The 14010-nt window shown below is 36.8% G+C and overlaps 2 protein-coding genes and 1 long non-coding RNA gene across 3 annotated transcripts; 2 read left to right on the top strand and 1 right to left on the bottom strand.

Moving 5' to 3' along the window:
• Nucleotides 1-475: 475 nt before the first annotated feature.
• LOC104725159 (transcription initiation factor TFIID subunit 4b) lies at nt 476-6592 on the top strand. Its single transcript, XM_010443765.2, has 15 exons — nt 476-629; nt 750-855; nt 1586-2088; nt 2175-2267; nt 3559-3604; nt 3719-4353; nt 4536-4660; nt 4837-4924; nt 5012-5147; nt 5240-5295; nt 5383-5439; nt 5517-5657; nt 5738-5806; nt 5891-6113; nt 6307-6592. Exons 1-15 carry the CDS (start codon nt 591-593, stop codon nt 6447-6449), a joined length of 2460 nt encoding a protein of 819 aa, XP_010442067.2. The 5' UTR covers nt 476-590; the 3' UTR covers nt 6450-6592.
• Nucleotides 6593-7986: 1394 nt separating this feature from the next.
• Nucleotides 7987-10020, bottom strand: LOC104725160 (uncharacterized). The gene is made up of 2 exons (XM_087471782.1): nt 8334-10020; nt 7987-8246 (listed from the first exon to the last, which is right to left on the bottom strand). The coding sequence occupies exons 1-2, from the start codon at nt 10018-10020 to the stop codon at nt 8161-8163; spliced, it is 1773 nt and encodes a 590-aa protein (XP_087327908.1). The 3' UTR covers nt 7987-8160.
• LOC147934912 (uncharacterized) lies at nt 8102-10399 on the top strand. Its single transcript, XR_015571055.1, has 2 exons — nt 8102-9865; nt 9974-10399. It is a non-coding gene; the product is annotated as an uncharacterized LOC147934912 (long non-coding RNA).
• Nucleotides 10400-14010: the final 3611 nt, after the last annotated feature.

The following is a 14010-nucleotide window of genomic DNA, read 5'->3' on the forward strand; positions in this document are numbered from 1 at the left end:
TATAGTTTAACTATGCAGTTAACTAACGGTTTTGATACGGTTATAGTTAATTAACAGTTATAGTTAATATAATTTAACTATATATTTATGGTTAATGGTTACAGATTTTAACCATTTTATATGGTTACAGTCTGGTTACGGTTCAGATACGGTACAGTTACGATCCAAAATACGGTTACGATTTAATTTTGTTCATGCCTACATACAAGTTGTTAAAACCAAAAACGACATACAATGCTTCGAAAAACAGAACGAAGCGTTTTACATATCCGCGGTACAGTAACAAATCAAACGACAGCGTTTTGTTTCATATATTAAAACGACATACAGTTCTTAAACAAACCAGTAAAAAACTCCCTTTAGACAGTTCGCAGGTCGCAACAGAGAAAATGACACCGTTTTGACTCCTGCATTAAACGACACCGTTTAGGTTAGGACTCTTATGTGATATAATCTTTATGCAAGGACTCAATCTGAAATTTACCAATCGAGATTTTATAACACAATGTTTCCTTTTAATTCATCTTCGCCGAGAGGTCTCTCTGCCTTTTCTTCCACAGCGTAAGCTTTTTTTTTTTTTTTTTTTTTCAATGGATCCTTCAATTTTCAAGCTCCTTGAAGAAGACGAGGTTAGGTTTCTATATCTCATTTCGTTTTTTTTTTCAAAATCCAATTTTGTGTGATGCCCTTGCTCGGTGGCTTGAAGCGTCGTTAGTGATTTTTGATTCCGGTCGAATTGTGTTGGTTAGGATGAGTCGATGCATTCGGGAGCTGATGTAGATGCTTTCCAAGCTGCTCTGAATCGAGATATTGAAGGTTCTATGACAACTTCAATGCCACTCGGGACGAATCCTGGTATGATTCTCTACAAAATTCGAGTTTTTAAGATAGGGCTAGTTAGATTCTACGTCTGAGATTGTAATTGTAGCCTGCTTTTTGATGAGAGCTGTAGTTTGAAACCTATTGCATACGACTTACAGAACGTTTTTGTTTAGTTTCTGAGGGAGCTCTGTGTCAGATTCTTGAACTTATGTACCGGTTTAGGTGCAGTATTGGAAGTAAAGATAGGATTTTTTTTGTTGTGGGTTTCTCTTAGAGTGGATGCGCGATCCAATGTAATGAGAAAATGACTTGTCACTGTGAAGCTATTAAGTATCTGGGGAAGCTTTGGCATGTTAGCAAAGTTGTGCTTGTTTCGATATAAAGAGTAGTTTCTGATACATTATTATTACTCTTGGAACATGGATAACTAAAGAAGATGTCTATGTTAGGTTATATTGTAAACTTCTCTTATCTACTGACATGTGAGAAAGTTTCAATCCTACATTAAAGCAATTATCAAGGTCATGAAAGACTAGTTTTTAAGGGCTGTTGTATGCTAATAGCGGCATATATTTTGTTATCGGCAAGAGCCTGTATATATGCTTGTTGAGTCATTGAAAACGATCAATGTGATGGGACTTATTAGCTAGGGTAGATAGTAGGGTGATGGTCCTGGTTTCCTTTTTGGGCATTATCTGATTTTTCCTCCAGTTTAACTTGTGACTGTAGTTTCATCAACCAGTTGCTTGAATTATTTCTATAGGAAACAACCATCCTCCCAGCCAGCAGTTTGCGCCATGGAAGAATGGTATTGGAGATGCTAATATCAGTGTCCAGACGCAGCACAGCCTTGAAAGTACTCAGATGAAGGAGCAACAAGGATCGACTTTAGAAAATCAACATCAACATGATTTGAAACGAGCCAATGAATCTCATTTACAACACAACCAGCCTCAAGACCTTCATCGAGCAGGTCAACTGTGGGAGAATCCATCGCAGGTACCCCAAACAATTGGGTTGCCGATTTCTGAAAAGAATCCTACTGGTAATGAACCAGATAGATCACATAATGTTCAAGAGAGTGAATCTCAGTATGTGAAACTGCAAAAGATGAGTAGTCAACAGGCTCGGGGAGTGGAACCGTCTGCTAACCCTATGAACCGCAACCCTAAGCAAGTACCATTTGCTGCTTTGCTTCCTACCTTAATGGCTCAACTCGATAAAGATAGAGCACTGCAGCTCCGTACCTTATATGCTAGACTTAAGGTATGTCTATCAGTGGAATCATTTGAAATTCTGTTCGAAAGCTATTGCAATATCATTGCTTTCCTTCTGATACTTTCTTTTTGCAGAAAAATGAAATCCCCAAAGAGGGGTTCACAAGACATATGAAGGATATTGTAGGCGATCAGATGCTCAGGTTGGCAGTTAGTAAACTGCAGCAGGTATTACCATTTTCCATATTTTGTGTCATGTAGTAAATAAAACCAGAAAACCGACTTAGAGTATTAGCTTGTGAACGGAATCATGTTGGAATTGTCTATTTAAGTCTGCTTTTGAGGCTCTAATTTTTTTACTTTTGTCCTTTAAATTTAGCTGGATCTAAAGGACTATTGTTTTTTTTTATTAGCTTGAATGGTCTGAGTCTGACATGAGCTACATCTGGTGATCTTTAATTCAACTGGTTTTTAGAATATATACTTCTAGGCTGGCATCCTTCACGATAATATGATATTGGTTTTATGGAACACCATCTTATTATCCTTCACGATACTGTATTTCTGTGATCTGATTTTTTCTTTACCAGATTCCAGTTGATGGGAACTTTGTTTGGTTGATTTTCCAGTTTCCAGCTGTTAGGTTTTTTCATACCTCAATGTTTGAAACGTTTTTGTATCTCTCTGTTGCCTCTTTTCCAAAATCCTTAACCAGAAGGTCGTATTTGCACTGTCTGCATCTTTTCTCGCTTTCACTTCTTTCCTCTACCTTGCAGTGGCTTCATGAATTAGGCAAAACCTTAAATCTTCCTCTATTTTCTTCACAACCAAAAAGTCGAGATTTTTTTTTTTTATTAAACACTATCTTAGCGATTATAATTCTTTCTAAGGTTATCAGACTTATCCCTGGAATGATTAATCATATGATTTTTACTGACTTTGTCCCACATTTTGGTCACACTATGTCTGATATTTTTTTTAGTGGACATGTTAAAAGGGTGCTAAATATGTACTTCCAGAGTTTGTGGTCAACGTCTGCAAAGTGGGACTAGTTTAAGACGTTAAGTATACCAACTGAGACGATTTTTATCTTATTTCCCATATCAAACAGTAATATGATACAAAATTTTTACTCCAATTCTAAGTACGATTTCCATTTTTTGTTATTTCCTGATAACAATAGGATTTCTATTTCTTTTCTTTCCCTTTTTTGTTTGGGAGTTATCTTTTCCTATATTTATAAGGTTGACGCTCGTTTATGAACTTCTTCCAAGACTTTGGAGGGATTTGGGGTTTATTGGTGTATCCGAGAGAACCAAAGTCATTCCCTTTGGGAGTTTTTACTTTGTTCTGTTTTCCACTATTTTAATAAAGGTTTTGCTTTTTGAACTGGGATCATAATTCCATCAAACAAAATTGTCAATCGTTGAAGCATCTGTACTTTTGAGCAATTTACCATGGGTGTGATTAAGTGGGTCTAGATTCTTCTTTACTTATAATCTGTGCTCATTGTTTTCAGATGAACTATAACCAAGGAAAAATTGGGATTCAAGCTCCTTCTACTGGTATAAATTATTCACTGATGCATTTTTTTTTTATTTTTTCGTACACTTTTATAATATTCTATACTCTTTTTAGATATATCTTATTATTTCCTGATTAAATCTATTCCATCGCAGAAATCAATAATCAAAAATCGCAGTCTGATCCTCGGGCAGTCCACCTTAACCAACTACCTTCCTCAACTTCAGGCACCTTAGGCAGTTCAGCTACGGTGCAGGGACTTACCAAACATCCGCAGCACCAGATGCAGCATCCACCAAGTTCTTTTCCTATGTATACTACCTCTGGTAGTTATCACACATATCCCGGTCCAAACACCAATGCTTCTGGTTCCGCGTTGAGACCGCACCTTCATGATTCCCATATGAGACATGGGGCACATAACCCGACTGTGGGATCAACTGGTCTTGGAGGACCCCCCCAATCTACCACAAACATGATGACTATGCCCAAATTTGAGAGGCCAAGTTCTGTAAATGACCCGAATAGGGTTCAAGGTGGCGTTACATCACACTTCCAGAACAGCTCATCATTACCTCTAAATTCTGCACCTGGTCAAGGATCATTAGTGTCCCTTGTTAAGCAAGAATCAGTTGATCAAAGTTTTGAAAAGAATAATGCAACCTCAGTAACTTCGAATGAGGACTTAGAGAAGGATTCCTCTAGAATGGGTTTATCAACACCTAACAACATGGCGCCTGCAAGCTCTGTATCTCCTTCCATGACAACTCAACTAGACGCTAGTACAACAGTAAGAGATCTATTAATATATAATTTTCTCATTATAAAAGTTAGTCTCAACTGTTCTTGTTTTTGAGCTCCTGGGGCAACCATGGCGCGTCAACATCCCCTGCATATTTTCCTAGTTATTTGTAACAACCTCGGTATTTCAGTTGGACAATCTCTCATTGACATTGTTTGTGTATCCATCAGATGAATTCTCGTGGCCCATTAGGAACCTCTCAAGGAGGAATTAATGCTAGGATGCCACCCAAAAAGCCTTCTGTTGGTCAGAAAAAACCTCTGGAGACATTAGGTTCTTCACCTCCACCACCAAGGTAATTGATCTGCTCAGGCTAAGACATGGGGAACAATTTTCTTGAGTCACTCTTTTTCAGTTAGCAAATTTAATAAGAGATTTCGGTTGTATGAATTTTTAAAGCTTAAAGCATTTTTCTTTTTGAGTCCCCAAGTAAAATAAAATCATAATTGTTTTGCATGGATCAACTTGCAGTAAGAAGCAAAAAGTAGCAGGGAATTCTATGGATCAAAGTATTGAACAGCTCAATGATGTCACTGCAGTCAGTGGTGTTAATCTCAGGGTGCGTTTCCTGGTAGATTCAGTTTTCAATTTATATCTGGAAGTAGATTACTGAATAAACTTTTTTTTTTGTCTGCATTTGGTTTAGGAAGAGGAAGAACAATTATTCTCTGGGGCCAAGGAGGATGCTCGTGTTTCCGAAGCATCTCGGAGAGTTGTGCACGAAGAAGAAGAAAGATTAATCTTGCATAAAAATCCGCTGCAAAGAAAACTGGCGGAAATTAGTTTGGATACTTCCCATATCTTCTTCTATTTTAATTTCTAGTTATGGAATCACTTGGAGAAGAAGCTTACAAATGTTTCTCATATCTGGCAGTGGCGAAAGCGGGTATAAAGCAGATAAGCAATGATGTCGAAAGGTGCTTGTCTTTGGTGAGAAGTCAACTTGTGCATTATTTGCTTACAGTACTTGAGCTTCTTTTTCTTTTTTTCCCCTTTTCTCATGTATTTGTCTCTCAGTGTGTGGAGGAAAGGATGCGAGGATTATTATCCCATATAATTCGGTTGTCAAAGCAGGTCAGTCTTATTTTCTCTTACGACCTGCTTCAACATTTTTGTATCTATTCTTTCTCAAGGTAAAAATTCTTCTTCAGCGGGTTGATGCTGAGAAATCTAGACACCGGACTTTTATCACATCAGATATTCGCCTACAAATTAATGAAATGAACCAGAAGGTGAAGGAAGAATGGGAGAAGAAGCAGGCTGAAGCTGAAAAGCTTAAGAAACCGAGTGAGGTCGGTTTTGAGCTCATTACCTATGTTCTTATATTTACTACAGCACACAGACATGACAAAATTGGTTCTTCTTGCTGCAGAGTGAAGAAGGTGATGGTGGAGTTGACAGTGAGAAGGAGAAAGAAGATAACCGTTCAAAGGGTGTGAAGGTATGGAGAAATTATTAGCAGTTGTAGAGTCACGTCAAAATTATCTTTGCATTGTTCTTAGACTATTGGTTTCGATATGTGAAGGTAAATAAGGAGGATGATGACAAAATGAGAACGACAGCTGCAAATGTTGCTGCTCGTGCTGCTGTCGGAGGAGATGATACATTTTTAAAATGGCAATTAATGGCTGAAGCTCGTCAAAAATCTGTATCTGAAGGTGGTAAAGATGGGAGTCAGAAAGCTACTTCAGGTGGAGGAAAGAACTCTAAGGACAGGCAAGATGGTGGACGACGGTTTTCTGGAAATGGTAAGTCCATTATATAACCGCTTTTTACGTAAGAGTAAAGAATCAGGAATGAACAAAGCTCAAAAACCCTCCTCGAATACATGAATTGCTCCTAGTGTTAGAAATGCTAAGAGTCTAGTTGTGATGTGGCTTTTGTCTATTGAGTTCCTCGTGGTTTTGTTTGTGATAATAAGCTCTGGATTCATGTTTTCAGGTGGTCGAAGAGTAGGGAAAAACCAAGGTTCGTCTCCTCAACCAAAAGTGGTAAGGACAATCACTGTGAAGGATGTGGTTGCTGTTTTGGAGAGAGAGCCGCAGATGTCCAAATCCACTTTAATGTATCGATTAATTCAATAGAAAAAGCAGAATCATTATTTATAAGCTTCTGATGATAATTTAATCGTCAAGGCCCAAGAGATTTATACCATTGTGTCTGTTCTATGGCCATTTCAACCTCAAACGTCAATTCATAATACAACCCCTAAAGATTCAAAACTCAATACTTGCATCCAGTGCTAGAGACTTCAAATGTTCCAAATTGATTGAAATACAAACCTACTCCTATTACATCATACAAACCTACCCCTATTAAATGCCGGTTCCAAAAAATTTATGTCAACATCGATTGAATTTTTTTTCTATAAAACATCCAAATCAAGTTTTAGAGCTTCTCACTAGACCCGTCGTTGGGACTGCTTAGGCTGGTTGGGACAGACTAGGTCCCGGATACGGTTGGAGCACATTTTAGTGTAACATGTGTGTGTACGTGATCATGTCTGCGATCTTACATGGGCATTACACAGACCTATGGTTGTGCATTATATTCTTTTATAGGTTACTATTGGAAGTATACTGGGGACCGTCAAAGTCCGTCTAATAGTGAACCCGTGAAGCCCAAACCGAATAATCCTCCCCAAGATACCCTCTCAATATTTACTCGACTTATTGTTATTGACCGTTCATCTTTGTACTGCCCATCTTTGAATTGTGTTGGACACCTCTCACTATAAGTCTATAAGCAATGAAAAAGGTATCTATATGAAAAAAAATTCTGATCCAGCCCAGGAACCGGGTCTTGAGTAGTCAGGTATAATGTTTTAGGATTTTCCATAACTTCATTATTATTCTGATTGACATTTCTGGTAAATAAATTATAAAAAGTAGAGTGCTTAATTAGTCCAAATGATGTACGCAAAGTCGTGAAATTATTGTCTACACTCTACACTAAACCATATATTTAAGTAAAAGAATGAGTTAAAAAGATCACGCGGACCTTATTGTGGTTTTGTGGTCCTCCCCATCTTCTATGTGACTCGCACCTTTCCGCCATTTACTTCTTCACATAAAATACTCATTTCCACTCTATCCGATGCCAAGAAAACAACGTTGTAACTACTAAGAAGAACCCATAAATGATAAATATATACGAATTTTCAAATATGTTTTTAGTGTTGGTGTATCATCGTAACTTTAGTTTTTTGTTCATAATGTTTAAGGATTCGATCTTATCTATAGAAGTTTAATTCATTTCAAATTGTAAGGACAAAGTAGAAGAAAACTCAACTAGGAAAAGTGATCACATGACACAATAACCAAAAGTTACCCTCAAAGACTATATAGGCGTAATTATAGTTGTGATTTTGGTGAACTTGAGCAAATTGTCTTTACTAGCTAGGGTTTATTTTTTAGTAAATATGTGGATGAATAGTAAATAAAATCATTTTACAAATTACAAAAAAAAAACAAGAATAAGATTTTCTAGTTACAAATTAATTTTCAGTCAACTAGATAGCACACCGTAACTATTTTTGACTATCTGATACAAGCAGCTCCTTTAGTTTCAAAACCGGCATTTCCAAAAATTTTGGGTCATTGCAACTCCTTAGCCATAAGCTTTTTTTTGTAATCAACTCTTGTGTTTATTTTTCATTTTTTTTTGTTAACAAGTTCACATTGTTTCGAAATAAAAAGAAAGATACTAATCCATCACAAAAAGTACTAGTCAGTCTAATTTAAAATGAAAAGGAAAACAACTAATGAGGACCGAATGAGATGCTAAATAGATTGCTCAATGTAAGTGATCAGGTTTCTTCCTTTCCATCACCATTCCTTCCTTCTTCTTCTTCTTGGGTTCTTCTGCGATCATCGACAAGCCTTAAGAGGGAAAAATAACAATCTTGTGTTATACAGAAGAGATCCAAAATCCTTTATTCACACACACATATGTAAAAGAAAATATACCGGTTAAGTGATATTTATCCTTGAGCATCATCCTGCTAAGCTTTGCTGCTCTAGCCTTTTCGAATAGCCACGTAGCCTCCATCTGTTTGCTGATCATTTGAGCAGCGTAGTAAGGGATTTTACCACGAAAGCAGCGGCCATTGACAAACATGATACAGTCCATCAAGCTTTCTCTTGAAAGCCCTTTGATGTCATAAGCTCTTGATCTTGTCCAAAGACTTTTACCGTGCGAATTCACTGGTTCCGACAAGCAAAGAGCTCTTGTGCAATCACTTATGGCCGCATCTACATCTCCAAGGAGTAAGTAACACTCTCCTCTGTCGCTATATAGATTCATTCTCTTTTTCCTCAGTTTCAAAGGGCATAAGCCTATCGCTTCAGTGTAGCATCTAATAGCTCCCTCTATGTCTCCTACACAAAGCAATTGGTTTGCTTGCTGCTTAATCAAATTCACAACAACACTTGTCTCTGTCAGCAATTCTTGATTCTCACTCATCATCTTTTTCTCCCTCTTTCTCCTCTCTACTTTGTTCCTCCATAGTTCTTTTAAGGCTTTTTGGACCTTGTGAGTGTAGACACAACCTTTCTTTGTGTTGTAATGCATTAAAAGAACCTTAGTTATTCGATCTCCTAGGTTTGGTCTGACATCAAGAGCTTTAACCTCAACTAGGTCTACTAGATAAAACAATGACATCTCTATGACTTTGTACCTTGTTTCTTGGTCTTTGAGAAGCAGCAAAAGGCAATCTATACCCATGTATTGCCAATCATCAGAAGACCGAGAGAGATTGCATAGACTCAATATCATATCTTTTGATCCTGAGACATGTTCTCTCCCTTGTTTACTATAACAAAGAATCCGGATCAGTCCGATGCCTGCACGAGACGTGTGGTTAACCAATCCACCCCACATTTGGCTAAGATCCTTGAGAAAGTTTTTGTTACAAATAAGAGAAATAGACCTATGCTTGTAAGCAAAGCAATTGAGTAAATGAAGTGACCAGCATTGGAGCTGACTTGCCCATTCCTCAGCTTTTTGGTCTTCCATCTCTAACCCTCCAAGTCCTCTAGTAAGCAAGTCACAGTGATACCTAACTCTTCCTTCTTTTGCTTGAACACTCACAAACTCTTCATACACAACATCAACACATGTCGTTGCAATCTCCATGGCTAATCTCACCACTTCATTCTCGTAAGCAGCCACAGCCTCAAACGTCCTCTCGTAGCTCGCCAAGTGACCTAACGCCCTAACAACGACTCTTTGCTCGACCCAACTCATCTTTCCAGTCATAAGCTCAAGCAATGGAGCTATAACTCCAGACTCCACAGCTTTTACAGCAAACTCAGGCTTCTTCATGGTGTAAGATCCAATGATATGAACAGCATAGTAAGGAACATACACGTTTTGGCCAGTCATTACCCATTCTACATCCTCAAGACCTTTCTTCATTAACCTTGTCATGCACTCGAAGACCCCAAGAGACGGTAACTCAGGGTTCTCAGGGTCGGCCATGGCGTATCTCCAAATAAAAGTAAGTGTGAGTGCGAGCTCTGTGTCGTCTCTTGTCATGTGCAAATCTCTCAGAGATAACTCTAACCATGCTTTTCTTACACAAGGGTCTTTTTCCTCCATGGCACAGATGAAGCAACACGGTCTGGAACCGACAACAACGTGGGTCCTGGCCATCTTGTTTGTACTCCTGCAACGGAAGTGGTCCATGAAAGATCTGAGATTTTATTGATCTTTTTGGCTGTTCTTGCTGATTAAAGAAGGTTAAAAACAAAAAGGGAAAATAGGGTTTTGTATGTGATCCAGGTGGATATGCAGATCAAAGTGGGTTTTTGTTTATTAATACAAAAGTGAACTAAAGTGGCCTAGTAGTGTGATGACATCTAGCGGCCGCATAAGAAAGCGAAATGCAAATGTTTTCCATTTAAACAATTCAAAAAAATTGAACGGTTTAATTTGTAACTTTGTAGTACACTAGTTTCTACTAGTATCATTGTATAGAAAATCCAATTGTAAATCGATAAAACATAACACATAACAGAAACACCTTGCCTGCTAATTTTATAAGAGTTCTTATAAGAGTCTAATGTCTCCCATTGGTTGGAATAAAGATCTTTGGTTAATATATAAAAAATGTGGTAGCTTTAAAATTTTTGAGTTATCTTTTGGGATAAGTTAAGCCATATTTTTAATATGATATCTGATATATCATGGTTTTTAGAAGTTTTGGCTTATGATATAAGTCTTATTTGAAAGTATTTGAACAATTTGGAACAAAATAAAAATTCTTACCAAAGAGATGAAGTTGAAAGTCGTTTTTGAGGCTAATGTTGGTTGACACCATCACCTACATATTTTTACACGAGTTTTTGAAGACTTTTGGAAAACAAGGCTTTAAAACAAGGTTGAGAGTCTCAACTTGAGACGTAAATAAAATGTCATTTAACAATTTGGTAAGATAATAAAAAAATATCGAAAGAGAAATGTACCATAGACGTGCCAACCCTTGTTTTTTTTTTTTTTTGTCACAAAAGGAATTCATTCATTAGTTTTCTCCGTCTCCATTAATCATGTCTTCTTTCAGGCTCAATCCCTCCATCAATCTGCACTTTAAAAATGATAGCTTAAATTATAGAAGAAAAAAAATAGAGAAGATGAAAGGTGGTTCAGTTTTAGTTATTGATCTATTTTTCCAATTTAATGATGGATAGTTACTGTAGCACTATTAATAGTGCTTAGAAAAAAGGATGTAAAACTCTGTATTAAACCTTAAAACATATTGGAAGGACGTGGACATGACCATTCGACCAACGAGGAAAATAAAACAAAAGAGGGGAAGATTGGTTAAAAACCAAAGGAACAATAATGACTAAAGATCAGTAGAAGGGATCTAGAGGGCTTGTCTTGAGATATTATTACTTAGAAAATAATCGGAGATGAAAGATGCAGTAAGATAGTTGAACGACTTTACCAAGAAGAAAAAGTTGAGGAAGAGCATTTTTAAGAAAGACTAGAGTTAATCAGTAGGTAAGAGAACTGACATCAAAGTTCTGCAAATATTATTTAAAAATAGACGCTAAGGTTCAACAGGAGCAGATAGTCGTCTTGCGAAAGTCGCTATTTTTCGGTAATTAGTCCAGCAACTAAGAAACAGTTGGGAAGGAAGAAAATGAAGCATTCAGTGGGCAGAGGCATGTGATTAAAATATAAAAAAGCTTGAAAGGTTTTAGCCAAAAAGAATCAGTAAGTTTTTAGATTCATAGAATTGACTCGAAAGATAGTCAAAAGAGCGCTAATGAGTAAAATTGGAATTTTGTGCTAAAGAAAAGATAAATTAAGAAGAACTTGAGGAAGTTGAGGAGGCTTTAAGAAGAAGTAAAAATCAAGTTGGAGCTCAAAAGTAATTTTGTTTTAGAAAATCTTGCCATTCTCAGCCAATAAAACAGGATAGAGGAGTTGGTGAGCTGTTGTGCCATGCGTTATCTTTAGAAGTGGATAAGTACGGTTAATTTAGAATGGCAAGTTGTGATTGGTGGAGAAGTGAACGTGAGACACTTGTTTAGGTGACTAAGAAGCCTTAGCATCGACCTTAGGAGAGTATAAATAGGCAGCTTTTGTTCATTAGTTTTAGCACACCAAAAATTAACCAAAAACTTTAGTTAAAATTCCTAGTTCGTTTTCGGAGACCTCAGAAGTTTCGGAGCAGTTCAAGGGAGTTTTTCGAGGAAGTCAGTAAGCTACTAAGTAAGTAGCTTAGTCTTAGTTTCAATTTCCCTTCTAGCTTTTTTTTAAGATCCCAATCTAAGCGGATTTTGATGATATGAAATCCATAGTTTTCGAGTTCGAGTGGATTTAGCTAGTTGGAGATGTAAAACCAAGTGAAACTTCAGCCAAACCTTGGAAATACTAAACACATGTGAAGTAGCAAATGTTTAAGTTTATTTATTTATTTGAAATTGCGTGCGAGATTGAAGTTTATAGTTGATTGAATTGTTTGGTTATTATTTTAATTATAGTAATTGTTGCATTTTAGGTTCATGTTCTATCACATTATAGCTTATGATCATTGTTGTGTGATTTGTTTGATGTGAGCTATAACGTAATAGAACATGAACCTAAAGTGAAACAATTACTATAATAAACATAAAACCCAAACAATTCAATAAACTATAAACTAACCTCACACGCAGTTTCAAAATAAATAAATAAAACCTATATGTGCTATTCCACATGTGTTTGGTACTTACAAGGGTCGGCTGAAGCTGCACTTGGTTTTACGTCTCCGACTAGCTAGATCCACTTGAACTCGAAAGCTCTAGATTTCACATCATTAAGATAAGCTTAAATTGGGATCTAAACAGAAAAGCTAGGAGGGAAATTGAAACTAAGACTAAGATACTTACCTATTCGCTTGCTAACTTCTTCGACAAACTTCCTTGAGCTGCTCAGAAACTTCTAGAGTCTTCAAAATCGAAATAGGAATTTTAACTAAGGTTTTTGGTTGATTTTTGGTGTGCTAAAACTAATGAACGAAGGCTGCCTATTTTTACTCTCCTAAAGTCGGTGTTAAGGTTGTTTAGTCACCTAAACTAGTGTCTCACATTCACTTCTCCACCAATCACAACTTTCCATTCTAAATTAACCGTACTTATCCACTTCTTAAAGATAACACATGGCACAACAGCTCACCAACTCCTCTATCCTGTTTTATTGGCTGAGAATGGCAAAATTACTTTTGACCTGTTGTGATTGTTAGAGAAGTGAACGTTATAGCTCACATCAAACAAATCACACAACAATGATCATAAGCTATAATGTGATAGAACACGAACCTAAAATGCAACAATTACTATAATTAAAATAATAACCAAACAATTCAATCAACTATAAACTTCAATCTCACACGCAATTTCAAATAAATAAATAAACTTAAACATTTGCTACTCCACATGTGTTTGGTACTCACAAGGTTCGGCTGAAGCTGCACTTGGTTTTACGTCTCCGACTAGCTAGATCCACTTGAACTCGAAAGCTCTAGATTTCACATCATTAAGATAAGCTTAAATTGGGATCTAAACAGAAAAGCTAGGAGGGAAACTGAAACTAAGACTAAGCTACTTACCTATTCGCTTGCTTACTTCTTCGACAAACTTCCTTGAGCTACTCAGAAACTTCTAGAGTCTTCAAAATCGAAATAGGAATTTTAACTAAGGTTTTTGGTTGATCTTTGGTGTGCTAAAACTAATGAACGAAGGCTGCCTATTTTTACTCTCCTAAAGTCGGTGTTAAGGTTGTTTAGTCACCTAAACTAGTGTCTCACGTTCACTTCTCTACCAATCACAACTTGCCATTCCAAATTAACCATGTTTATCCACTTCTTAAAGATAACACATGGCACAACAGCTAACCAACGCCTCTATCCTGTTTTCTTGGCTGATAATGAGCCACTTGGTCGTCTCTTGACCAATCAAAACACTTCTAATTGATTCTAAGCTTAACTCTCACAAGCCGTTAACCGTTTCTCGCTGGAATATCCCGTTTCGACTAGTTTTATGTGTCATTGTCCCAAAAATAATTCCTCTATGAAAAACTAATTTTTCAAGATAAAATACTCTATTTTATCTCTTTTTAGCTTCCCTAAAATCCTCAAACTCAAATAAAATTAAC

The sequence above is a fragment of the Camelina sativa genome, chromosome 11, assembly GCF_030686135.1.
Source record: "Camelina sativa cultivar CO46 ecotype springtype chromosome 11, ASM3068613v1".
In the NCBI taxonomy this organism is placed as follows: Eukaryota; Viridiplantae; Streptophyta; class Magnoliopsida; order Brassicales; family Brassicaceae; genus Camelina; species Camelina sativa.